Genomic DNA, 27,804 nt, shown 5'->3' on the forward strand with positions numbered 1-27,804 from the left:
TTAGCTATGTCTGCAATAATCACATTTTGTTGCCTTACAACAACAATGTGCTATCACCATTATTGGTGCGCATGATTGTTACATATTTCAGATTTTAAAATACATGAGAGAAGCAAGTAATAGATGTTTTACTTTTTTATTTGGCCGCACCATTATTTCAGCATGTATCAACAATTGTGTTACACTTATGTAAGAACATCAGTATTTTAACAAATATACACACAACTCCAGAGAAACATCCTAGCTTCCAAACCACTGAGAGAAAAACAATCAGAACATTAAACAAGAAGCCCCAGAGGGCACTGGCTCGCTCACCTGAGAGACTAAGATGGAAAGAAACAAAGATTAAAACACTTCAGCATATTTCAAATTATTGGTATGACAAGACTGACTTTAAAAATAAGGTGTTCCAAAGTATTTACAATAGGCCTACATAGAAAATTACCCCACCCACCATGTCGGCCATGTTTTTAATACCCAGATTTTTAAAAAATATATATATAAGGAAAATGCTTCTTACATACATATAGAGAAAACTGCCCCATCCCCTGGCGGCCATGTTTTTTCACTGATCACGACCATTTTCAAACTCATCCGACATATCAATAAAACCAATGTTTTGACCAAGTTTCATGACGATCGGCAAAAAAATGTGACTATCAGAGTGTTCACAAGCTTTTTTAGTATATAAATATAAGGAAAATGACCCCCGCACCCCCCCCCCCCCCCTGGCGGTCATGTTACTAGATGGATTAAAACCATTCTTCAACTCAACCGTCATATTCAGGAAAAAAAATGTTCTGACCAAATGTCATGAAGATTGGGCAAAAAATGTTCACATGTTTTCACTATATACATATAGAGAAAACTGCCCCCCCCCCCCTGGCGGCCATGTTTTTCCACCGATCATGACCATTTTCGAACTCTTCCAAGATATCTATAAAATCGACATTTAGACAAAATTTGAAGATGATTAGGCAAAAATGTGACTTCTAGAGTGTTCTAAAGCTTTTTTTACTATGACCCCCTGGCGGCCATGTTTTTTTTACCGATCCAAAGCAATTTCGCACTCAACCATCGTATCCAGGAAACAAATATTCTGACCAAATTGCATGAAGATTGGACCAAAAATGTGACTTCTAGAGTGTTCACATGTTTTGACTCTAGAGAAAACTGCCCCGCCCCCAATGAAACCAATGTTTTGACCAAGTTTCATGATGATTGGGCATAAATTGTGATCATAAGGTTTCTCTATAGCCACCCCGCCCCCTGGCGGCCATGTTTTTTAATGGACCGGAACATTTTTTGAACTCAACCAACTTATCATTAAGACAAAGTTACATGAAGATTGGGCATCAAATGTGACTTCTACAGTGTACACAAGGTTTTTCTTTTTTTGACCTAGTTTTTGACCCAGCATGACCCAGTTCTGAACTCGACCATGATATCATTGGGACAAATCTTCCGACCAAGTTTCATGCAGATCAGACAATTAATGTGGCCACAAGAGTGTTCACAAGGCAAAATGTTGACGACGAACAAAAGATGATCCCAAAAGCTGAGCATGAGCACGGTTGTGCTCAGGTGAGCTAAAAATAAGGCTGAAGTGATAAGCCTAGCCTGAACACTTTAATGTAAATGAATAATAATAAAAATAACAAGAGCACCGCATAACGGGTGACACGCTCGGCTGCGAAAGCTTGTCAGATTTTTTTTTTTTTAGAGGTCACAGTGACCTTGACCTTTGACCTAGTGACCCAAAAATGGGTGTGGCATGTAGAACTCATCAAGGTGCTACTACAAATGAAGTTTCAAAGTTGTAGGAGGAAGCACTTTGATTTTAGAGCCTATGTTAAAGTTTAATATTAGAGGTCACAGTGACCTTGACCTTTGACCTAGTGACCCAAAAATGGGTGTGGCGTGTAGAACTCATCAAGGTGCATCTACATATGAAGTTTCAAAGTTGTAGGTGGAAGCACTTTGATTTTTGAGCCAATGTTAAGGTTTTAGCACGACCCGTACGTCGGACAGCGGACGTCAGGCGAGCTGGCTATGACAATAGCTTGGGTTTCTCCGAAAACAGCCTCGCTAATAATAAATGCTCAAATTGTCACAATTTAAAGTAAGACAAGAAACCGTCGGAGACGGGTGATGCTTCCCAAAGGTGTTTTTTTTGTCATAATATTGCACTACATATTCAGATAAAAGGAAACGTCTTGAGGGGCATAACTTTGGACTAAATAAAACGATGGATGGTTTAGCAACTTCAAATTTTCAAAGGGCCATAACTCTCTAAATAAATCATCTAACTAGAACTCACAAATAACATGCGCATCTCCTCAAGGTAGTTAAGCTTCCCATAAAGCTTCATTGAATTCCAGTCAGTAGTTGGGGAGAAATAGCCCGGACAAGAATTTCACTATATGTACAGTTTATAGAAAATTTCAAAGGGCCATAACTCTGTGAAAAATCATCCGACCATAAGCGGCTGATAATATGCACATCTCCGGTTGGTAGTGAAGCTCCCCATAAAGTTCCATTGAATTCCCGTAATAAGTTGCTGAGAAATAGCTCGGACAAGAATTGCACTATATGTACAATGGAAAATTTCAAAGGGCCATAACTCTGTGAAAAATCATCCGACTAGAACTGGCTGATAATATGCACATCTCCTCTTGGTAGTGAAGCTTCCCATAAAGTTTCATTGAATTCCGGTCATTAGTTGCTGAGAAATAGCACGGGCAAGAATTGCACTATATGTACAGTTAATGGAAAATTTCAAAGGGCAATAACTCTGTTAACAAGAAACCGTCAAGACGGGTGATGCTCCCCAAAGTTTTTTTTGTCACAATATTGCACTATATATTCAGATAAAAGGAAACGTCTTGAGGGCACAGTAGTTGGGGGGACAATAATTGTTTTATAGAAAATTTCAAAGGGCCGTAACTCTGTGAAAAATCATCCGACCAAACCCGCTGATAATATGCACATCTCCTCTTGGTATTGAAGCTTCCCATAAAGTTTCATTGAATTCCGGTCATAAGTTGCTGAGAAATAACCCGGACAAGAATTGCACTATATGTACAGTTAATGGAAAATTTCAAAGGGCCATAACTCTGTTAAAAATCATCCGACCAGAACCCCCTGATAATATGCACACTTCCTCTTGGTAGTGAAGCTTCTCATAAAGTTTCATTGAATTCCGGTCATTAGTTGCTGAGAAATAGCCCGGACAAAAATTGTGCACGGACGGACGGACGGACGGACGGACAGACGAAGCGGCGACTATATGCTCCCCCCCAAAAAAATTTTAAAAACAATTTATGAATTGAATAAAAATGCAAAATATATCAATAACATTACAAGTTAAATCCTAAATCCGAGACATCGTAATTTAAACTTGCCCAAAATCACAAGACACCAAAAAATAAAGCCAGTGACAACACAGGCAGATTAAATTAAAAACAAGAGGGCCTAAAAGGCCCAAAGTCGCTCACCTGATATAACAAGATATTATTGGAACAAATCTTCTGACCAAGTTTCAAGAAGATTGGAAAATAAATGTGGCCTCAAGAGTGTAAACAAGGTTTTACTATAACCATATATGGAAAAATGCCCCGCTCCCTGGCAGCCATGTTTTTCAACCAACCGGCATCATTTTTCAACTCTTCCAAGATATTACCGAGATGAATCTTCTGACCAAGTTTCATGAAGATCGGACAGTAAATGTGGCCTCTAGAGTGTTAACAAGGTTTTACTAAAGCCATATAAGGAAAAATGCCCCGCCCCTGGTGGCCATATTTTTAAAGCAACCAAAACCATTTTCGAACTCATCCAAGATATCATTGAGTCCAATCTTCTGACCAAATTTCATGAAGACAATAAATGTGGCCTCTAGAGAGTTAACAGGGCAAATGTTGACGGCGCACGACGGACGACAGACAAAAAGCGATCACAAAAGCTCACCATGAGCACGTTGTGCTCAGGTTGGCTAACAAGCTTTCCCTCTACTAGTATGACAATAAATATAACAATAAATATAATATAGAAGAATATACAGCATTGTTTTTCAAAAAAGCATAATATCAATCATGAGCAATAGCCTAGAACAACTAAGCTTTTTTATTTTACATCTTGCACCATGTACATCTTTGACCTTTATTGTGACCTTGATGGATGCCGGACTTGCGTGCAACAAGCCTTTGATGCATGGGTAACATTATTTGTATAAATTGCATGCAGGAAGTTACAGTCAGGACTGTTTAATGGTAAAGTGAAACCTTTGACGTTAAGTATGACCTTGACCTATAAGTAAGGGGTGACGATTGTAACACGTCACACTTCGTTTTTTATGGTGGACATTTGTGGTAAGTCATGATAAAATTGCATAATAAATATCAGGTTACAACCTGAACAAGCTGTTTTCTGGTCTTTTTGACCGTTGTCTTATTATGCTGAACATTTGTGTTAAGTTATTTTAAAATTGCATGATCAATGACAAAGTTACAGCACAAGCTTGGACACACACACACAAATAAATGAAGAAATAATTCTCTTAAATAGCTTACTGAGTGTAGCAACATGTTTTTTGTGTTTTAAATATTTAAAAATATACAGTGTGTTTCGTTTACTCATGCTGTTTTTCTTTCCTCCCTGTCTCATGGTTTACACTAGAGAAATTTGGCACCTGACTACTGCATTTTCCTTTGCTTCACCAGCTCAGCCAGGTATTTGAATCTCTGGATACAGTCCTCCTGAAATAAAAATAATGTCACTCATGAGGTTGATAAAAAACAACAATAATATACATTACAGAAGCAAAGCAGAGATTTCAATCGATGTCATAGGAGAGTCCTTCTTTTTGATGCATGTAATTTGACCGTTGTCTTATTATGCTGAACATTTGTGTTAAGTTATTTTAAAATTGCATGATCAATGACAAAGTTACAGCACAAGCTTGGACACACACACACAAATAAATGAAGAAATAATTCTCTTAAATAGCTTACTGAGTGTAGCAACATGTTTTTTGTGTTTTAAATATTTAAAAATATACAGTGTGTTTCGTTTACTCATGCTGTTTTTCTTTCCTCCCTGTCTCATGGTTTACACTAGAGAAATTTGGCACCTGACTACTGCATTTTCCTTTGCTTCACCAGCTCAGCCAGGTATTTGAATCTCTGGATACAGTCCTCCTGAAATAAAAATAATGTCACTCATGAGGTTGATAAAAAACAACAATAATATACATTACAGAAGCAAAGCAGAGATTTCAATCGATGTCATAGGAGAGTCCTTCTTTTTGATGCATGTAATTTTGCCAATTTCAAAATTTTGCGATCTGTAAATCATCTGCCTTTCATCATTTGAATGGAAATGTTTCCAATAAGCTAACTCCACAATACATTTTTGTATCATTCGATTTGTGAAGTTTACACAATAGTTCACTTAAGTTTCAGCAAAATATTGCAGAGCATTTAACAAACAGGCTGAAACAAAATTTCTCTGACATCAGTTTTGAAATGACATTTCCCCTGAAAATTTCAAGCATAGGGTCATTTGATTCCTGGTGTTCGAAATCTATTCAAATCCCTGGAATGATTATTTCGATGTTAAACTTCTTCATGAAATAGAATGCTAACACCATAAAAGCCAAAAGGAGCTGCGCTGATTAGGACTATGCATAAAATAAAATATAACAACAAATTAAACATGTACATAAAATTCAAGATCCAACCTATAGTTATTCAAGCAACCATTTCCAATCTGCAACAAACTTTTCGTTTTAAATACCCTATAAATAGAACTGAACTTCATAACCAACAAGGCTTGTGTTTGTGAAACAAAATGCTCCCTACTGCACATTGAAGCCACACAACAGCTAAATCCTTAAAGTGTATTTTTAGAGTAAATTGTTAAATCAAAGGCCCATAACTTTGCCAAAAATCTAAGGACAATAACAAAACTTGAACTTGATCTTTTAAGTCATGTAGGTAGACTCACACACCAAAAATCATGTCAATATCTGCAAGCGTGTAGGTGAGAAGTACGGAAAACTGTTATTCTAGAAGAAATTCAAATCAGTGACTTCACCATAAATCAATGGACCTCCATGAAACTCAAACTTGATCTGTTAGTCATACAGGTAGACCCAAACAGTGCAACAGCTATATGTAATCCTACAGAGGGCATAAAAAACTATTCTTTTAAGGTTTCAATTTCTTAATAAAATATGTAAATTAGACTATGAAAGCCACAGGGAGCTGCCCTGACCATACCAATATGTATCAGTAAACATGAAATGCACTGAAACAAGACTGTCACATTCAAAATCTGGTCGTTTAATCAATAGTTTTAATTATACATACTTTTTTTTCAACAAATCAAACTGAATGTTCAGAGTATTATAATGTCACACCCATATCCATTTCTCTATTTCTAACATTACTTCTTTAACCAAATACAGCACATTGTATTGTGAATATAATTTGTATTATTTCTAGTGCTTGTTTACAACTAAACAAGGGACAAAATTGCCACAAAACCAGGTTTTCATTGTGAAAAAAAAATCTGATAAAGGGAGAAAACTCAAACTGAACTTTTGAAATGACCAAAAAAAATTAACCCCCTTTGTAATTTTTTTTTTTTTTAATCTATTTTTAGTCGTGGCGACCTTGACATTGGAGATATTGACGTGATTCTTTCGTGGGACACACCGTCCCATGATGGTGAACAAATGTGCCAAATGATTTTAAAATCACACAATGAATGACATAGTTATGGCCAGGACAAGCTCATTTATGGCCATTTTTGACCTTTGAACTCAAAGTGTGACCTTGACCTTGGAGATATCGACGTAATTATTTCGCGCAACACACCGTCCAATGATGGTGAACAAATGTGCCAAATGATTTTAAAATCTGACGATGAACGACATAGTTATGGCTCGGACAAGCTCATTTATGGCCATTTTTGACCTTTGAACTCAAAGTGTGACCTTGACCTTGGAGATATCGACGTAATTATTTCGCGCGACACACCGTCCAATGATGGTGAACAAATGTGCCAAATGATTTTAAAATCTGACAATTAACGACATAGTTATGGCCCGGACAAGCTTATTCCGCCAGCCCGCCAGCCAGCCCGCCAGCCAGCCAGCCAGCCAGCCCGCCCGCATTCGCCAATCTAATAACCAGTTTTTTCCTTCGGAAAACCTGGTTAAAAAACAAAATGCTCATTTGCTTTGTAACACTTACAATTTGTTTTCCAGTTTTTTGCCAATTCTCTTACCAATTTATTATCCCAACCCTCTAAATTTCTTTTTTTCTAATTTTCTTTTTCCATATCCCACCCTACCCAGATATGCACAAACAAATCAGAGTACATCAATTTTTTGTAATACTAAATCTGAGTATATCAATTTTTCATAATGCTAAATCTGAGTACCTTAATTTTTTGTAATACTAAATCAGAGTACATCAATTTTTTGTAATACTTAATCTCAAAACATCAATTTTTCATATTAATTAATCTGAGCACATCAATTTTTCATAATACTAGATCTGAGTACATCAAGTTTTCATAATACTAAATCTGAGTACACCAATTTTTGATAATACTAAATCTGAGTACATCAAGTTTTAATAATACTATATCTGAGTACATTAATTTTCGATAATACTGAATCTGAGTACATCAACTTTTTGTAATACTTAATCTGAGTACATCAATTTTTTGTAATTCTAAATCAGAGTACATCATTTTTTCATAATACTAAATCTTAATACATAAACTGTTTGTAATTAATACTAAATCTGAGTACATCAATTTTTCATAGTACTAAATCTGAGTACATCAATTTTTCATAATATTATAAACTAAATCTGAGTACATCAATTTAAGACATCTTCTCACAACCACTTTATTACCTTGCTTTTCCCAGGTATGTGCTCTGCAATTTTCTCCCATCTCTGGTCTGTTCCTTTGGGATACTGTTTCAACGCCCACTCAAGAATAACCTGCTGATTCTGCGACCAAACCTCAGCATCTTCTGACCCCAGATCCAGATCCAGACCACTTGATCCTTTGGTGGAAGGGACACTAGCGCCCAGCTTTTCATTCACTGACACCAACAGTTTTTCTCCATTTGACTTTGGCTTATTAGAAGTAAAGTTTTGACTTGAACTTTCTGCACCAGTTGGACATGCTGACTGAGTTTGAGTGTCTGCATCTAGCATTTCATCAGTGTCTGATTTTGATATCATTAAAGTTCTATCAATATTTTTTGAATATTTACTTCTTTTTCTTACTTTATTTTCGGTGTTTTCTGTGTTGCTGATCTCTACTGTAACAACATCATCCTCTGATTTGGATATGACATTGTCACTTATTTGAACTCTGTTTTTGGTCTTCAGACCAGCTGAAAAGAAAACAGAGAATACTTGTTTGTTTTCAGTATGATTAAATGTGTAATTATTAATGGTAGAAAAGACCATCCATACATGTAAGAACATTTGCGCATATAAAACATGCCAATAGGCCCATCAGGATGCAGCGTTTACTTAAATAAATGTAATCAAAATGTAATTTGAATTTTACAGACGAGTCCTGACATTGATCTCATCAAATGTGACATATATTCTACAGTTCCGGAACTACTTTCTTTTTGAGCAATTTAACAACAGAATTTGTGTGAGTGCAAAGATGGAATCAGTTTTAAGATATTCATTTGAGCTTGATAAAGGTTGAAGGCTTATTGAGATACTCTTGAATCCGTTTTGTTAGAAGAACCAGTATTTGGTGTATTTGGGTTTAATCTTAAAACGCTGCCAGAGTTGGACCTCCCTGTTTGCGATATATGCATCGCATCCACTACTCAACCCCGACCTTCAAGGAAGTATTGTACAATCACCAATTATTTTCCAAACCTGTGACCTCCAAGTTGCGTAGCAGACATCATATTCACTAGGCAACTGCAACCTAGTAGGACGTATTGCTTAATTACTAATGATATTACTAACATGTGACCTGCCAATTGCTTGATAACATCACACACACTACTGCCAACTGTAACCTAATAGGAAGTTTTTCTCAATTTCTATTAAATGATGTTACAAACCTGTGTCCTCCCAGATTGTTTGGAAGATATGACATCTTTTAGGGCACTGCGACCTTGCAGAAAGTAATGCTAAAACACCACACTGCTGTAACCTTACCTTGCACAGAGGTGCTGAGATTCATCTTGAAGTTGCCCTTCATCTTCTTACACTTGGCAGTTACCTGCAATGTCAGATGGCTACATAATACAAGAACTCTAATTTGGAAAAGTTGGGCATATTATGTGTAACATATTGAAAATCGCACATTCATTTTTTTTCTCCTTTTCTTTAATGAAAACGTTGAGCCAAAGATAACTTTCCAAACAAATAATAAATACAAATATTACACCATAGAGTTTGATGCATATATTGTCAGCACTAGTGAGGTCATTTCAATTAAGGCCAAAAAAGGTCAAGTTTAAATCGCAAGAACAACTTAGTTATTGATGGCACAAGGATATCTAAGGTGATGTCCTATTTACCGATTCCAGGCACTTCATGGTCAAGAGATGTATAAATTCATATATGTAGACATAAGCAAATGATATGAACAGACTTAAGAGCATTTAAATAAACCTTAGGCTTTCCGTGTAATTGAGCTAAAATAGAAACATTTTTAATAACTGAATAATACAGCACCCATTGTACTTATTTCACCTCTGATACTGGCCTGCCAACCATGTCTGCAATCTTCTCCCATCGTTCCACAGTGCCTCCCGGGAACTTGATGTACGCTTTGGATAGTACCACATAATCCTCGTCTGTCCACTCCCCTGTCTGTCAGATATAGCAGTATTCAAGATGTTGGTTTTTAAATTTTGAACATAACCGACACAAATATTTCTGTAAAGATTAACCAATCAGGCCACCCATTTCTGATGTGTACTTGTTCACAAATGCACATTGTACAAACTCTCATGAGAAAAGCTCACTGGCCATTGTCAAGTGCACCATTACAATTTAATATTATTTTGATATGCTTGAGGTTAACAGTTGTGTTCAACAAAGAAAGAAAAAGACTTAAATTCAAAAAGCAAAACATATCATACCTTCATCCCAGTTTTACAATACGTCTCTGAAGCACTGTCTTCACTGTCCTCCTCCTCTGGTGACATCCCGTACATTACCGGTGTGACATCCGACGATATTGCTGAAGCTATCACTGGCTCATGTTTCACTTTCCGCTTCTGTTTTCGAAGATCTGAAACATTTATTTTGCATGTGTTTTGCTAACAAGGCACGGACGGATCTTCATGGATTGGAAGTAAATTAATTGGATTATCAAACAATGTGCTTTTATTTAGCACTGACAAATATTTTTGAACTACTTGCTGAATACGTCAATTTAAATCTTAATTGACATTTAAAGCCTGATTAACGGCTGCTTTAGCATTTTTTACTTTGCATAGTTATTATTTATGGAATACTTTCCAACCTAAATCCAAAACAAGAGCACGGCATAACGGGTGCCAACGCTCGGCTGCGGGTGCATTTTTTAATAAATGAAAGCTTGTCAGGATTAAATTTTTTTTTTTAAGGGGTCACAGTGACCTTGACCTTTGACCTAGTGACCCCAAAATAGATGTGGCGTGTAGAACTCATCAAAATGCATCCACATATGAAGTTTCAAAGTTGTTGGTGGATGCACTTTGATTTTAGAGCAAAATGTCAAAGTTTTAGCACGACGCCAGCAGACAGCTGACGGCGAGCTGGCTATGACAATACCTCAGTTTTTCTCCGAAAACAGCCGAGCTAAAAACTACACATTTAAATATATTTAAAATGACATTTTGTTGTTTCTTTATTGTTTGATTTCTTTACGTGCTATCCCGTGTGATGTCTCAGCAGTAAATCAAGTAAGAACAATTTGTACCTGATAGAATGTTGGTATAAATTACTTAACACCAAAATTAGCTTTGTGACAGTAACAGCAAGTTGACTATTTGCATAAAAACATCATTTTCACACATCAATAATTGTTGTTTAACATTTATACTTGTTCCTAATTGCGTTTTCTATGTCATAACTATTCCTATAATTGTATCTTGTTTAAATTGATCAAGGCCAGCAGTCTTTATTCATATAATACCATTATATTGTTAAATAGTTATTTGCATAATCGCTTTTCGCCTGCAGTTTTCAGTAAAATAAAATTAATGATCTTTCATTATATAGGATATGACTGTCTCATGCATTGAACTATTTAAATAATATCAATATCAAATACCCAATTCTTTTAAATATTCCTCCCTTTTTCGCTCCTCTTCTTGTCTCTCTTTCTCTCTGATCTCCTTCGCAAGTCTTTGCTGCTCTCTCCTTTCTCGTATCGATTTAGGCAAGGTAACCAACTGCAGGGTGGCCCACTTTGTGAACGTGATAGGCCACAGGTTCTTTATATGTGGCTTTGGTAGTGCCTAGATCAATTATAGTTCTACAGAGGTTGACACTACACTAATGTATCTTATCAAGAAATCAAAAGCTGATCTAAAGTTTTCTAATTCAACCCAAGATTCATAAAACAGAATAGAGTACATGGCAGTGTAATATATAAACACTAAAAGCAGATCTTCTTACTATGTATGTTTTACACGTTAAAATTACGAGAAACACTATGGCACTTTAAACCCCACATTAACATTTGGAGCAGAGTTAGCAAACTAATTGACAAACAAGAGCTGTTTGTAAGACATGCATGCCCCCCATATGGGCTGTCAGTTGTAGTGGCAGCCATTGTGTGAATACGTTTTTTTGGCACTGTGACCTTGACCTTTGACCTAGTGAACTGAAAATCAATAGGGGTCATCTACGAGTCATGATCAATGTACCTATAAAGTTTCATGATCCTAGGCATAAGCTATCTTGAGTCATCATCCGGAAACCATTTTACTGTGTCAAGTCACTTGACCTTGACCGTTGACCTAGTGACCTGAAAGTCAATAGGGGTCATCTGCGAGTCATGATCAATGTACCAATTAAGTTTCATGATCCTAGGCATAAGTGTTCTTGAGTTATCATCTGGAAACCATTTTTCTAAGTGAGTCATCGTGGCCTTGACCTTTGACCAAGTGACCTGAAAATCAATAGGGGTCATCTGCGAGTCATGATCAATGTACCTATGAAGTTTCATGATCCTAGGCATAAGCGTTCTTGAGTTATTATGTGGAAACTATTATACTATTTCGGGTCACTGTGACCTTGACCTTTGACCTAGTGACCTGAAAATCAATAGGGGTCATCTGTGAGTCATGATCAATGTACCTATGAAGTTTCATGATCCTAGGCATAAGCTATCTTGAGTCATCATCCGGAAACCATTTTACTGTGTCAAGTCACTTGACCTTGACCTTTGACCAAGTGACCTGAAAATCAATAGGGGTCATCTGCGAGTCATGATCAATGTACCTATGAAGTTTCATGATCCTAGGCATAAGTGTTCTTGAGTTATTATGTGGAAACTATTATACTATTTCGGGTCACTGTGACCTTGACCTTTGACCTAGTGACCTGAAAATCAATAGGGGTCATCTGCAAGTCATGATCAATGTACCTATGAAGTTTCATGATCCTAGGCATAAGTGTTCTTGAGTTATCATCCGGAAACCATTTTACTATTTCGGGTCACCGTGACCTTGACCTTTGACCTGGTGACCTGAAAATCAATAGGGGTCATCTGCGAGTCATGATCAATGTACCTATGAAGTTTCATGATCCTAGGCATAAGCGTTCTTGAGTTATTATCTGGAAACCATTTTACTATTTCTGGTCACTGTGACCTTGACCTTTGACCAAGTGACCTGAAAATCAATAGGGGTCATCTGCGAGTCTTGATCAATGTACCTATGAAGTTTCATGATAATAGGCATAAGCGTTCTTAAGTACTCATCTGGAAAACATTTTACTATTTCCGGTCACCGTGACCTTGCCCTTTGACCTAGTGACCTGAAAATAAATAGGGGTCATCTGCGAGTCATGATCAATGTAACTATGAAGTTTCATGATCATAGGCATAAGCGTTCTTGAGTTATATTCCGGAAACCATTTTAATATTTCGGGTCACCGTGACATTGACCTTTGATCAAGTGACCTGAAAATCAATAGGGGTCATCTGGGAGTCATGATCAATGTACCTAAGAAGTTTCATGATCCTAGGCATAAGCGTTCTTGAGTTATCATCTGGAAACCATCTTACTATTTCCGGTCACCGTGACCTTGACCTTTGACCTAAAGATCTCAAAATCAATAGGGGTCATCTGCGAGTCATGATCAATGTACCTATGAAGTTTCATGATCCTAGGCCTAAGCATTCTTGAGTTATCATCCGAAAACCATCTGGTGGACAGACGGACGGATATACGGACGGACCGACATGTGCAAAACAATATACCCCCTCTTCTTCGAAGGGGGGCATAAAAATAAAAGTTTTTGATAACAATTTAAGAAGTTCTTTCATAATTATTGCATGTAAAGTGCCCTTCAAAATCTCATGAAAATGTATGAGATGTTGGTTCTGGACTTGACTGCAAATTGCATCATGTGGTATGATGTATATTGACATACCCAGTTTACAGAAAATAATGACCAAATTACCAGGTATTGAAACTAGTGAGCTTAAAATCGTTTTTATCTGATAAGCTTTCAAAATAAGATAAAACAGCACAGTTTCTGCCTACTTCCAGAGTTTGATGTAAGTCCTCCTCCAATTTCTCATTAATTGCCACTGCCTTGCCACGCTTCCCCTTGGTCTCTCGTTTCCGTTTAGACATAAAGAAGTCCTCCTGAAAGAATTACACAGACAGCAAGTGTATTTATTTAGTAACAGACAAAAGGAATTGTACCCTCCAGTAAATATACAGACACAACCAGAAGATTTACAGGCACAAGGAATTGAACCCTCCAGTAAAGATCTTTACACTAACAGAAAGAAGGACTTTACCCCTGCTGTAAAAAAGCACAGATAGCCAGTACATTGACAGGCCGAAGAAATTGAACCTTCCTGTAAACATGCACAGACAGTCCGAAGTAAAAGGAAAATAATAGAATGTTGCAGTAAACATGTACACAGCCAAACTGAACCCTCCTGTAAAGATGCACAGACAGACGGTAAATTAACAGTCAGAAGGAATTGAACCCTCCTGTAAAGATGCACAGACAGCCAGTACATTGACAATCAGAAGGAAATGAAACCTCCTGTAAAGATGCACACAAAGCCAGTACATTGACAGTCAGAAAGAATTGAAATCTCTCTTTTAAGATGCACAGCCAAACTGTAAATTGACAGGCAAAAGGAATTGAAACCCCGTGTAAAGATACCTAGACAGTCAAAAAATTAAGAGTCAGAAAGCCTTGTTATTTATTGATTTAGTTTTTAAGTCCAAAAGTAAATCAAAATAAGGTCAGTTGATGTGAGCATTGAATGGAAGTATGAAAGCTGTTTGAAAGAAGTATTGATGTTAGTGTTTTTCCCAGGAGGGTAAAAGGGCATGGCACATTATTTTCAAAAAGGGCATTTTATTGCGCAGTTTAGGCAAAAAAGGGCAAAAACTTTCCATCGAAAACTGGTTTTTGGAGAAACATGTAATCGCATCAGAGACAGTTGTGGAACAAGGGCTGTTTGTAAAACATGCATGCCCCCCATATGGGCTCTAAGTTGTAGTGACAGCCATTTTGTAAACATGTTTTTTGTCACTGTGACCTTGACCTTTGACCTAGTGACCTGAAAATCAATAGGGGTCATCTGCGAGTCATGATCAATGTACCTATTAAGTTTCATGATCCTAGCCATAAGCTTTCCTGAGTTATCATCAGGAAACCATTTTACTATTTCGGGTCACCGTGACCTTGACCTTTGACCTAGTGACCTGAAAATCAATAGGGGTCATCTGCCAGTCATGATCAATGTACCTATCAAGTTTCATGATCCTAGGCATAAGCGTTCTTGAGTTATCATCCGGAAACCATTTTACTATTTCGGGTCACCGTGACCTTGACCTTTGACCTAGTGACCTGAAAATCAATAGGGGTCATCTGCTAGTCATGATCAATCTACCTATCAAGTTTCATGATCCTAGGCATAAGGATTTTTGAATTATCATCCGGGAACCATTTTACTATTTCGGGTCACAGTGACCTTTGACCTAGTGACCTGAAAATCAATAGGGGTCATCTGCTAGTCATGATCAATCTACATGTACCTATGAAGTTTCATGATCCTAGGCATAAGCGTTCTTGAATTATCATCTGGAAACCATTTTACTATTTCGGGTCACAGTGACCTTGACCTTTGACCTAGTGACCTCAAAATCAATAGGGGTCATCTGTGAGTCATGATAAATGTACCTATGAAGTTTCATGATCCTAGGCATAAGCGTTCTTGAGTTATCGTCTGACAACCACCTGGTGGACGGACCGACCGACAGACAGACCGACCGACCGACAGACCAACATGAGCAAAGCAATATACCCCCTCTTCTTCGAAGGGGGGCATAAAAAACATAAAAATATAAACAAGCACACTCAATGGTAATTGATGTGTTTAACTTACTTTGATTTATATTAATATATTTACCTTGCAATGTTCATTTAAGTTTCATGCTGTTTCAATAAACTGTACAGCACAACAAACATAATAAAGCAATATATACATGTGAATCTGATTATACACAGATCCACTAGCTTATAAATGAAAACACATTTGTCTTATCCCATTTTCTTACAATAATCTTGTCAGGTGTTTTAACTTTACAAGTTAACTGAACGCTAACAATTTGCAAACACTCGTTTCCGTGAAATACATCCACCAAGTAGATTACTAATAAATATGTTGTTGGTATCTAAAACGTTTTAAGCATCGTTGATAATCATGGGCATTTCATTAATCCCTTCTAATGATCTTCATCGTTAATTTGATCATAATTTGCCATTTTTGCCAAGAGTCACAATTTAATTCTTTATAGTCCGCCATCTTGTTAAAATGATGCATGCGACAGGTGCGCATAACAACGTAAAATCGTATAAAATGTCCGCCTAATACCAGATTCGCATTTTGTTTAATTAGTACATATAACAGTAATTGTTTCAATAATTAATTATCTTAAAGACGATAACGATAAAGATATAACTTTTTATTTTAAATTAATTACATGCACAAATATATGTTTTTGTATAACTGAATTATGCATGAAATGCACAATTTCCACAAGGATAGCATCGAGGTTTTCATCAAAAGTCTCCGAAGTAACTGTCCACGATTTTATCGTGGAGGAAATACACAGAACAGATCGATTAGTGTGCTTGGTATAACAAAGCAACTGAAATTATCAATTGATATTGACACAGGGTTATTCACGCACGACTTATTCACAACCGCGTGAATCTTCACTGCCTTAGGGCCATAATCTGGTACTAGTGGGCTTAGAAGTTTGGTCAAGAGGCAATTAAGATGTTATCAATAAAGCATGGTGAAAAACAGCGGGTGCTCATGAAAGGGCAGGGTGGCGGCCTTTGGAAAGGGCAGCATGGCGCTAAATGGCTTTGAAAGGGGGCAGCTTGGCGCTACAAAAAATGACATGGCGCCCGGCCACGCTTAAATGACCTGGATAAAACACAATTTGTTGAGCAAACCATCAAATTAGTTTTAACAAGAATTAACCCCTTCGGAATTAGTCTCAGTCCAAAATTAGGTCAGTGTCAAGGTCAAAATGAGGTCAGGATATGTGGGTGTGTTGAGAGTGTTCATAGATATCATCCATACATGAGGTCAGGATATGTGGGTGTGTTGAGGGTGTTCATAGATATCATCCATACATGAGGTCAGGATATGTGGGTGTGTTGAGAGTGTTCATAGATATCATCCATACAGAGGTCAGGATATGTGGGTGTGTTGAGAGTGTTCATAGATATCATCCATACAGAGGTCAGGATATGTGGGTGTGTTGAGAGTGTTCATAGATATCATCCATACAGAGGTCAGGATATGTGGGTGTGTTGAGAGTGTTCATAGATATCATCCATACATGAGGTCAGGATATGTGGGTGTGTTGAGAGTGTTCATAGATATCATCCATACATGAGGTCAGGATATGTGGGTGTGTTGAGAGTGTTCATAGATATCATCCATACATGAGGTCCAGATATGTGGGTGTGTTGAGAGTGTTCATAGATATCATCCATACAGAGGTCAGGATATGTGGGTGTGTTGAGAGTGTTCATAGATATCATCCATACATGAGGTCAGGATATGTGGGTGTGTTGAGAGTGTTCATAGATATCATCCATACATGAGGTCAGGATATGTGGGTGTGTTGAGAGTGTTCATAGATATCATCCATACATGAGGTCCAGATATGTGGGTGTGTTGAGTGTTCATAGATATCATCCATACAGAGGTCAGGATATGTGGGTGTGTTGAGAGTGTTCATAGATATCATCCATACATGAGGTCAGGATATGTGGGTGTGTTGAGAGTGTTCATAGATATCATCCATACATGAGGTCAGGATATGTGGGTGTGTTGAGAGTGTTCATAGATATCATCCATACATGAGGTCAGGATATGTGGGTGTGTTGAGTGTTCATAGATATCATCCATACATGAGGTCAGGATATGTGGGTGTGTTGAGAGTGTTCATAGATATCATCCATACAGAGGTCAGGATATGTGGGTGTGTTGACAGTGTTCATAGATATCATCCATACATGAGGTCAGGATATGTGGGTGTGTTGAGAGTGTTCATAGATATCATCCATACATGAGGTCAGGATATGTGGGTGTGTTGAGAGTGTTCATAGATATCATCCATACATGAGGTCAGGATATGTGGGTGTGTTGAGAGTGTTCATAGATATCATCCATACAGAGGTCAGGATATGTGGATGTGTTGAGAGTGTTCATAGATATCATCCATACATGAGGTCAGGATATGTGGGTGTGTTGAGAGTGTTCATAGATATCATCCATACATGAGGTCAGGATATGTGGGTGTGTTGAGAGTGTTCATAGATATCATCCATACAGAGGTCAGGATATGTGGGTGTGTTGACAGTGTTCATAGATATCATCCATACATGAGGTCAGGATATGTGGGTGTGTTGAGAGTGTTCAAAGATATCATCCATACATGTATCAAAGCTTATACAGCAAGTGGTGTTGATGTTAGAAGAATTGGTCACTTAAGGAGAACCAAGAATAAGGACTTTCCTAAGTCCAAAAAGAAGTAAATGTCATGGTCAAAATAGCTTTTTTTACATCAATAACGAAGCAATATAATTCCCAAACAAATAATGGGAGGAAGATGTTTAGATAACAGTACCAGAAATTCAAAGAAAGAAAATTTTCCACAAGATATGCATGATCGCATGAGATTTCCCAGAATAAAATACTATATTTACGAAAAATAACCTTTTGTCAATATGCTTATTATTTGCACTTGGTGTGAAAATATGTTCACTAGTACAATTCAGAAGTATTTCTTAATATTTATTGCTAAAATGTATTGCTGTCACAGAAAAGCACAATAAACTCACAATACTTTCAACAAGGCACAACTTCATAGAATATGAACAAAGCAAGCCAGTTTAAACATTGTACAGTAAAAAGTTGAGTTAAGCTTCTGTGGACAAGCTCCATGAACAGACCGACATTTAACAAAAAAAAGGTGATTAAAGTATAACTGGTGGTTTCATAAAGACCTGGTTGGTGTGTAACTCACCAAGCTATTTTGACTAAAATATTGTATAATAACAACCTAGGCTTCTTTACTCTCCAACTTGTGGGCAATAGATGCTAGACTTAACAAGAGCACAGCATAACGGGTGCCAACGCTCAGCTGTGGGTGCATTTTTGAATAAATGAAAGCTTGTCAGATTTTTTTAAGACGTCAGTGACCTTGACCTTTGACCTAGTTCCCAAAAAAATGGTTGTGGCGTGTAGAACTCATTAAGGTGCATCTACATATGAAGATTTAAAGTTTTAGGTGGAAGCACTTTGATTTTAGAGCTAAATGTCAAGGTTTTAGCACGACACCAGCAGACGGCGGACGACACGACGAGCTGGCTATGAGAATACATCGGGTTTTCTCCGAAAACAGCCGAGCTAAAAACCTTATAATGAGGACAATATCTCAAGCCCATACCATAGCAAGCCTCCTCTCCAAGTAGGCAGCCCACATAACAAAGTACTGTCCCACAGTAACGATCAGGGACAGCAGGCCCGCCAATTCCAGTAGTCCCAGCTTGCGCGCCTTGCGAAAGTAGAACACCGGCTGGCGCCAGTCCGGCAGGCCATTATCCAGCACGTTGTCATACCTGCATGCATGAAAAACCAGGGTGATATTGAGCCTTGGTTGCGTTGCCTTGGCTGACAATTGTAAATGTGCATGGCCAAGTTTACCTTTATCAGCTTTATTTGTATTTCCTGTTTTCACTTACAGATAGTTTTAAACAGAAGAGAATTTTTTTATTACATTAATAACGATTATTGTGTCAGGACTGCACACACATATTTATGACACTATTATCCATACAGACTAAGCAGGACCAAGCAGTTATATATATTTTATTTAAGATTGAAGTTCAATTAAAGTCAATGTAGGAATCAAATTCAAAATGAACAAGAGATGTATTTGTCAGAAACACAATGCCCCCTAATGCGCCGCTTTGAATTTTTTTTTACCTTTGACCTTGAAGGATGACCTTGACCTTTCACCACTCCAAATGTGCAGCTCCATGAGATACACATGCATGCCAATTATCAAGTTGCTATGTTCAATATTTCAAAAGTTATCGCAATACTTTAACCAAGGTTAAAGTTTTGGGACAGAATGACGGAATGACAGACAGACAGGCCAAAAACAATATGCCCCCGATCATTCGATCCGAGGGCATAAAAATCGAGGTATCTACACAATTTTAATGAATGTGTATGCAAATTAAAATAAAAGAATCCTCCTTTACAGTGACAATAGATACCATTGCCATCATTGCACAAAAAAGACTTTGTGTATTATTATGTAGAGAAATTAAGGATTCTGGCACAGTTGATACAAGCGTTTGACCAACTGATCTTTTGTAAGAATTGACTTAATAGCAAAAAACACATTTCTCACTTTTTTCTCTTCTCCTCTTCTTTGAGTATTTCATAAACAGCCACCAACTGTAAATAGCAAAGCAGCAGAGATATTTATTTACATTGAGAATACCATTACAAACTGACAGATACATGAACTTATCGCTCTATTAAATATTTTATCTGATGAAGATTGCATTTTACACAATAACCCACGCAAACAGGTTCATAGACTCATTTATATGTTGATAAACTTTCTGAGTATCATCAATGTTACTGTATTTAGTTCTTCTCAAAAATACAAGAAAATGAAAGTTTTCATGAACAGTGAGACATTTGTCAAACCGTCTATGATACCTGGCTTGAACATACATAAGTAGCTGAAACCATGGCTTCAGTCTTATCATGTATTGATAATGTAAGATTATAAGAAGGATCGAGTTAGTACATGTGCTACAGTACAGGCAACGTGTACTTTGACAAAAACGCGTGTCTGCGGTGTTCAATTTTCCCGATGGGTGACATTTCGCGGGGGGCGGACACGCTACTGACCGCGGTGTTCGGCGAACACCCAAAATCGCCGCGATTGCACGCTATCATTAACTGTAACACCCGTGATCACCGCAATGCCGCGCGGCCATTGATACATGTAATACCTGTCTGCGATGGTCATTCAAGAGTTTTAAATTTACATGTACAATGTACAAATGAACATAATAAACTACATGTATGTGCAAATGTATGCGTTCTTAAAGTGATATTATGGGCAACTAACAGTATTTGCAATATACAATGTAGGTGTGTATCGTAACCGTTGTTTGTTTTTTGTGTTTTCGCTCGATATACACTTGTATTTGTTAATGCAGCATCAACATAATTAAACAATATCCCGAAAAGAAAAATAATCCATTTAAATATCAACCGTACTTTCGTTTTGACAACTTACGACAGAAATGAATCGATGTACGATGCGAGTCTAAATGTAGTTTTCATGCAGATTCTTTCATACCACACAATGACACAATTTGGTTTTACGGATCATTTCAGATTAGAGGGATGGGTGAGTCATGTAACATATCGAAAATAATATAATTTTTTTATAAACAACCGGTAACAAGATGAGTTGTAGATAATTTCAGATACCACATTCATTATAACTTATTGTTTTCACCCGTTTCTTTTCAGCTCAATTCAACAGTAACAAAATGCCCATCACTTTAAATTATCTACAACTCGTCTTGCTTCCAGTGGTTAATAAAAAAATATAATATTCGATATTTTTCATGACAGTTCAGTCCTCTAAGCCGAAATGATCCGTAAAACAAATTTGTGTCTTTGTGTCGTATGAATAAATCTGCACTTAAATGAAATTTAGGTTTACATCGTACCCCTAATCATAACGAAAGTACAATTGATATTCAAATGATTTTTTTATTTTTCCGGGATATCGTTTTAGAATGTTGATGATGCATTCATAGATACAAGTTTATGTAAAGTGACAACACCAAAAAATAACCGACGGTTGCGATAGACACCTATAAACATTGCATATATTGTTAGATGCGCATAATATTACGTTAAATACTTAAAATATCCTTCGACCAGCATGTACATAAAAATAGACTATATTTACTTGTATTCATTATCGCTTAAAGCGGGTATATACGATTTTTTATATGTGTTTAATTGTAATACATTGATAAAATATGTTACAATAACACAAAATAGGCAACAAAAATTACACATTAAAGCCGAATTTCATAAAATGCAGCAAAGACAAATTAGCGCCCCGAGTCGATTGTGACGTACATATTTTCCTACAATAACCGAAGCATTCGTCTTTGCATTAGGATCGGAGTTAGTGTTCGTGTGTCGTATAAATAGATATCGTTGCAGGAATTCAAATAAACCGTTAAACTAAGTTTAGATTCACATCGTACATGTATGGTTTACATGCTAGCGAATTCGGCTGCACAGCCGTTTTAAATTTCAAAATTAAATATCTGGCTTATTTCGCATTTTTCGACACGTTCTTCTTAACTTTTATTTTAATTTATATTTAAATATATATATAATAAGTTTATTACACATTTTATATAAATTCATAAATATTTGACAACAACGTATATACCCGCTTTAAATAAAAGGGATCAATAATTTACGTTTATATTTAATTATTTTTTTTTGCGAACACGATGAACACCGCGGTAGATATAATGGGTCCGCGGTGATTCGCGGTGTCCACCTTATTAAAAACGGCCCCCGCGAATATTTGATCTAAACACCCATCGCGGGGGTCGTTTGGTAAGCGAACACCGTAAAATAAACACCGCGACGAGTGGCGTTTGTCAAAGTACACGTTGCCTGTACTGTAAACATATAACATAACAGAAAGGTGACACAAAGATTATCATTAAAAATTATTATATTCTAATATTTGGAATTATAATTTTATATATTTGTTCTTAACTTTAAACTTGCCAAAATATCAATTAATAAAAATATAAGAATTCATACAAACAGTATTATTTACACCAAGTGTCACTTTGAGCAAGAACACTACAGATTCTACCTCGTATTATGCCCAAAACCAATTTTGCCTGCAACGCTAAATTTTGATTGAAAAAGGCTCGATTTTAATTTTTAATTTATTAATTTTGATAATACATTATCTACCCACATTTTCTTTCTATTAATTAGTTGTTAATTAAAGCTCAACCAAACTACCCGGTAGCTTTTCATTTCCTTAAATAGATGTTTGGTTCTATACTATGATCAGTCTATTAGTCTTTTACAGATATATATGTAATAAAGATTGCAAATGGTGAAACCTGTCTAAACTGAACTTCAGCATCAGGTGCATCGTTCTTGTCCGGATGAAGCTTCAATGCCTTTTTCTTGTATGCCTTTTTGATCTCAGATAAATTGTCATCCTGCAAACAATCACAACAAAGTCAAATTGTCAGTTGGTTAAGTGTGAAAAGAATTTAAACATTTTGAAAAATAGTACAATGTGAACAAAATCAGAATTTTTCAAAAATAACAGTTATACAATGTGATTAAAATTGTTTTTAAACACATTAATTTTCAAGCTGTGGAGAATGGGTGGTATCTAAACTCAGCGTGAATTTCGAAACAATTCATACATCTTGGGCACCTGCCATTTTACTTTAACATATCAGTACAAACAAAACAAGTGTTGTACTATAACAAACTGTCTGGGTTCAGGGGTGTCAATGGCCCCAAATTTAAAATCCAGAAAATTAGGCCGGGGTCTGTGGCCGCAGGTCCCCGACGGGGATAAAGGGTAGGGCCCACCCAAAGCCCTTACTTATTGTACTTTTTTACAAGTCTTTCTAGTTGTAATTTCAGGTAAAAGCAATGTGTACTGGTATAAACCAGACCATCGGTATCACCTTATGTGTATTTGTAATTCTATATTTTGTTCATAAAGAACATCAAAAATGAATTCAAATCGACTTTATCTGAAAATGACAGTCTGATAAAATGTACATGTTTTGCACATGAAATTAAATGTGCATATCGTTTGACTGCATGAAATGAAAACCAGTTACCTAGCAAATACATAATCAGTAAATAATCTGATTAACATATTGCTTTACAATATGTAATTGCAATGAGTAACTTTGCTCATTTATCACTTTCATATTTCAAGATGGTAGACAATTACAGTTTTGTTGATTTGCAATATTTATTTTTTAAGTAGCAAACCGCTTACCAATCAGAAATCAATTAAAAACAAGACTAACGCCAAGCAATATTAGTCCCCTACCGGTGAAACTCCACCAATTTTCAGATTTTTTATTTTATATTTGTTCCCAGAGCAACCAGAACTCTTGGTGTAGGAACAAAATGTACGGACGTGCAAAATGTCCATTTTGCCATCTGTCCACGTTTCAAGTTTCATGAAAAATATGAAGAACTTTAAAAAATATCTCAGGATCCAGAAAAGTGTGATGGACTGGCAGATTGACAGACAGACTGACACACAGAGCGCAAACCATTAGTCAATAAAACACCGGGAAAAATTGGTACCGAGCGCAAATTACTGGAATGCAGAGGAGGCTATAACAATATTCATTCTCAACTGATCGCACTATCAAACAAATTTGCTCCTATCTCTCAATCCCACCCCCCCCCAAAAAAAAAAATCATTGAATTTACATTGATCTCAAAATTGACCCTGGACAGTTCCAGTCTGGATTTCCCAAAGTAATGTACCCTGGATAGAATATGGGCCCAGGAGCCAATACAAATACTGAGTCTGTGATATTTGTGTAGGAGGGCATTGGACGTTTCGTCCCACTGATAATATATAGGCGGATAGGTGTGAATAATACCGTATAGGTGTGAAATCATAACAGGAAACTTTCGCACCTTTGATTGTTACATCTGTTCAATGGGAAAACAACATTGTTTTTTTTTCAAGATTGTTTAAGAGTAAATTTAAAAGCTTCATATAATACATTAACAATACATTACATAAATATATTAAAACATCAGAAGTGAATGGAAACATACATTTTAAACAAAAAAATTGCATCCTACCCAATCTTGTACAGTACACTCCACGCGTTTTCCCCAATTTCCCTCCATACTCCGCGGGTTTCGACCTGGAGGGAGATTAAGAAAATCCCGCTATACGCGGCGTTTGCATGATTTTGGACGCGGCGGTAAACGATCGGCAAAACTGATAAGCCGACGCGGCGGCCCTCGGCGTTGGCAACGCGGGGGAAACTCCGCGTTTTACGAGATAACGATCAATTTAATTTTGTTTGACTTCCTGATTTTCAAATAAAATTACATTTATTACAAGTTCATACATGTACATGTAGTATAATATTTACAATTAAAAAAAAACAAGATAGATCGATCCCGACGTGGTTGTAGAAGTAGTTGTTGTTGTATAGAAAACTCGTTGATTTACGACACACAAAACGTCGTCTTTTAACTAATACTAACCAATTAATATAAACACAGTTTGCAACATTGTTTTTATTTTGATAATTTAATCCAAAGTTTTCATGTTAGCAGCTGATTTTCTATACTGAACATGTATACAAATGACCAAGGACCCTACAAATCTCGCAAATCTGTGTGAATTGACAGTTTGACGTAATCATAGAAAAGCCGCTTCCTGTCTAAAGGCATAACTTACTCAAGTAAACACGTTCAACGAATGCATAAGGAATGGTTTTAATTGTCGGAACAAAGTTAATTCTCTGCTCGCTAATGCATTGATTTTCTCTTTGTTTGTAGGTTATTCCATTGATTGCTAAAAGGTGGTAACTATTGAGTTGATAATTGCATTTAATATTCACAGTTGTATTCTTGTTGCGTCGACATTCTAAACAATGTTTACCAGTAATTATGGACCAAATCGGCAGAGTGACATTCACACATGTTAATCCCTTTTGTCAAAACATCGCAGACAGCAGTCTACACAATAGGTCAGTAGACAAGCTTTGCGTGTTTTCATAACGTCAAACACTTAAAATCCAGTTCCGCCCAGATGTCTTCTTTATTCAGTTTACAGTACAATAAGTGTTAAAATAATTACTCTACTAAAATACCGTAACGATAAAGATTCGGCGTGTTCGATTTGAAATTATTTTAGAGGAAATATCAACTTATTCGCGATATAATTTCGTTAATAAATACCAAAGAAACTTTTAACCGAAATCAACAAAATTCAATGTTCTCTGCGCTACAAAGTTTGTATAAAAAAAATCAATACACGCACGCTTTGCAGGAGTATACATTGTACCTTGACCTTGTACATTGCAGCATAATTTTCGCGCGCTTTTGTCTAGAAATATACGTGTAACTGTATATTGGAAGCATTCGTAAACGTCGTGTTAACAATTAAAAATCGTAGTGTGTTTCGGATTACTAATTATTATTCTCATTTGGAAATTTTACGGAACATTTATTCTTGTGTCATATATGTTATGATTTAAATATTAATTTGTCAAATGTATTATATTCATTCATATTGTAGACGTACCTGTGAATTAAAAAACATGATTTTTATACGTATTAATTTTGTATACAATTATCTTTTTTATACATGTACTACAGTATTTAAACAATTTATTATAACAATGTTTTTATTTTTTGGCATGCCCAGTAGCACACTGCTAACGCGGCGTTGCGCGGCGATCACTGATAAGAACGGAAAGTGTCTGCATTTACCGACAAGCCTAAAGTAATACACGCCGCGGGAATTAGCGAACGCGGCGTAACGCCGAGCGTTTTATCGAGTTCACCTCGCTCTTCCAACGCCGCGTGAACACTCGCTAGCAGAATAAATCCGCGGAGGGAGCGCGTTTTTTGGGGAAAACGCGTGGAGTGTACTGTAGGATTATCTTGTGTTGGCAGAGATTACATAAAGTACGATTTACTACTATTTCCGATATGAAGCGCTGTCAATGAAAGTGTTGTGTTAAGATCGTCCGCTTCACATTTCAATTTTTATGGGAATTTAATAAAGAGGACCAATAAAATGTATGGGATATAGATAAATTTGTGTAATTTTAGTTAAATTTTTATTTTGAAATGCAATTTTACCTGTTTTTTTTCTCATTTGTTTTTATTTGTTTTTGTTTATAAGCGTAGTTATGTCACTTCATCAAAATATTAGAACGCGTGTGACATCATCCAAATGGTCGCATTCTTAATGTAAACAAAGTGGTTGAAATTAGGTCATGGTAGACTAACGGTAATTGTACGATATATTAAACATAATGAACTATGCACACATGTTTTTATACTAACAATAAATCATTTTTTTTATTATTACAAGCGCATACACATGATTCATAAAAAAAAACAACACTTAATGCTTTATGTTTATTGCATATAATACACTATTTACAAATATTAGCATACCAACGATTAATCATTTTATTTGTTTGTTATTAATTATCATAATTGTCAACATTGTTGTAATTTTCTACATTTATATACACCCCAATATCATTCACACCTATACGGCATTATTCACACCTATCCGCCTATATATTATCAGTGGGACGAAACGTCTACCCCTTTTCAACACAAATATCAGTGGCACGAACTGGTAGTGGCACGAATCGTCCATAAACCAACATTTGTCACTCTGACTGTAATTAAAAAAATATCAATTACGCGTTTTATATCCAGGAGCTCGTAAAAGTTTCCGTTAATTTCTTCAACCAAATCAAACAATTCTAAATCTTCGCTATCCCAACTGTGTACACTTGATACAAAGAAACTTAAAATAATTAAAATGTTGACAGCCAACATCGTGTAACCGGAAGTTGATATTTTATTACGTGAAAACTGTACCCTACTGTGCATATGTATCCGGGTTATACGGACCATGGACCATACGGCCCAGATTAGTGGACCATACGGCCCAGGTTTGCGGACTATACGGCACAGACTTGCGAACCATACGGACCATATATCTTTACGCCATGTAGATTATTGTAATACACGAAATACTACACTGCTGTGATACTATACATCTGTTAAAACACACAAAAAAAACGGGAAATGAAACGTTTGTGTTCATGATTATTTCAATCAAGTTATTCATATTCTCAGATTTGTTACTCATTTTAATTGTGTCATCAATTA

The 27,804-nt window shown here is 36.5% G+C and overlaps 1 protein-coding gene across 3 annotated transcripts; it reads right to left on the reverse strand.

Moving 5' to 3' along the window:
* Window positions 1-122: 122 nt before the first annotated feature.
* On the reverse strand, window positions 123-27,486 carry LOC127855947 (dnaJ homolog subfamily C member 1-like). 3 transcript variants are annotated; one of them, XR_008037793.1, is made up of 12 exons: window positions 27,331-27,486; window positions 22,992-23,093; window positions 20,201-20,247; window positions 19,229-19,400; window positions 13,769-13,873; window positions 11,326-11,512; window positions 10,148-10,299; window positions 9,756-9,875; window positions 9,216-9,279; window positions 7,929-8,419; window positions 5,073-5,195; window positions 123-4,754 (listed from the first exon to the last, which is right to left on the reverse strand). XR_008037793.1 is itself a non-coding variant. In XM_052391875.1 (12 exons), the coding sequence occupies exons 1-11, from the start codon at window positions 27,466-27,468 to the stop codon at window positions 5,133-5,135; spliced, it is 1,641 nt and encodes a 546-aa protein (XP_052247835.1). In that variant the 5' UTR covers window positions 27,469-27,486; the 3' UTR covers window positions 123-4,754; window positions 5,129-5,132. The 3 variants fall into 3 exon arrangements, 2 of the variants coding, with proteins under 2 accessions (XP_052247835.1, XP_052247836.1); XM_052391875.1 differs by having other exon boundaries at window positions 5,129-5,195; XM_052391876.1 differs by lacking the exon at window positions 5,073-5,195.
* Window positions 27,487-27,804: the final 318 nt, after the last annotated feature.

Source organism: Dreissena polymorpha, chromosome 13 (genome assembly GCF_020536995.1).
Source record: "Dreissena polymorpha isolate Duluth1 chromosome 13, UMN_Dpol_1.0, whole genome shotgun sequence".
In the NCBI taxonomy this organism is placed as follows: Eukaryota; Metazoa; Mollusca; class Bivalvia; order Myida; family Dreissenidae; genus Dreissena; species Dreissena polymorpha.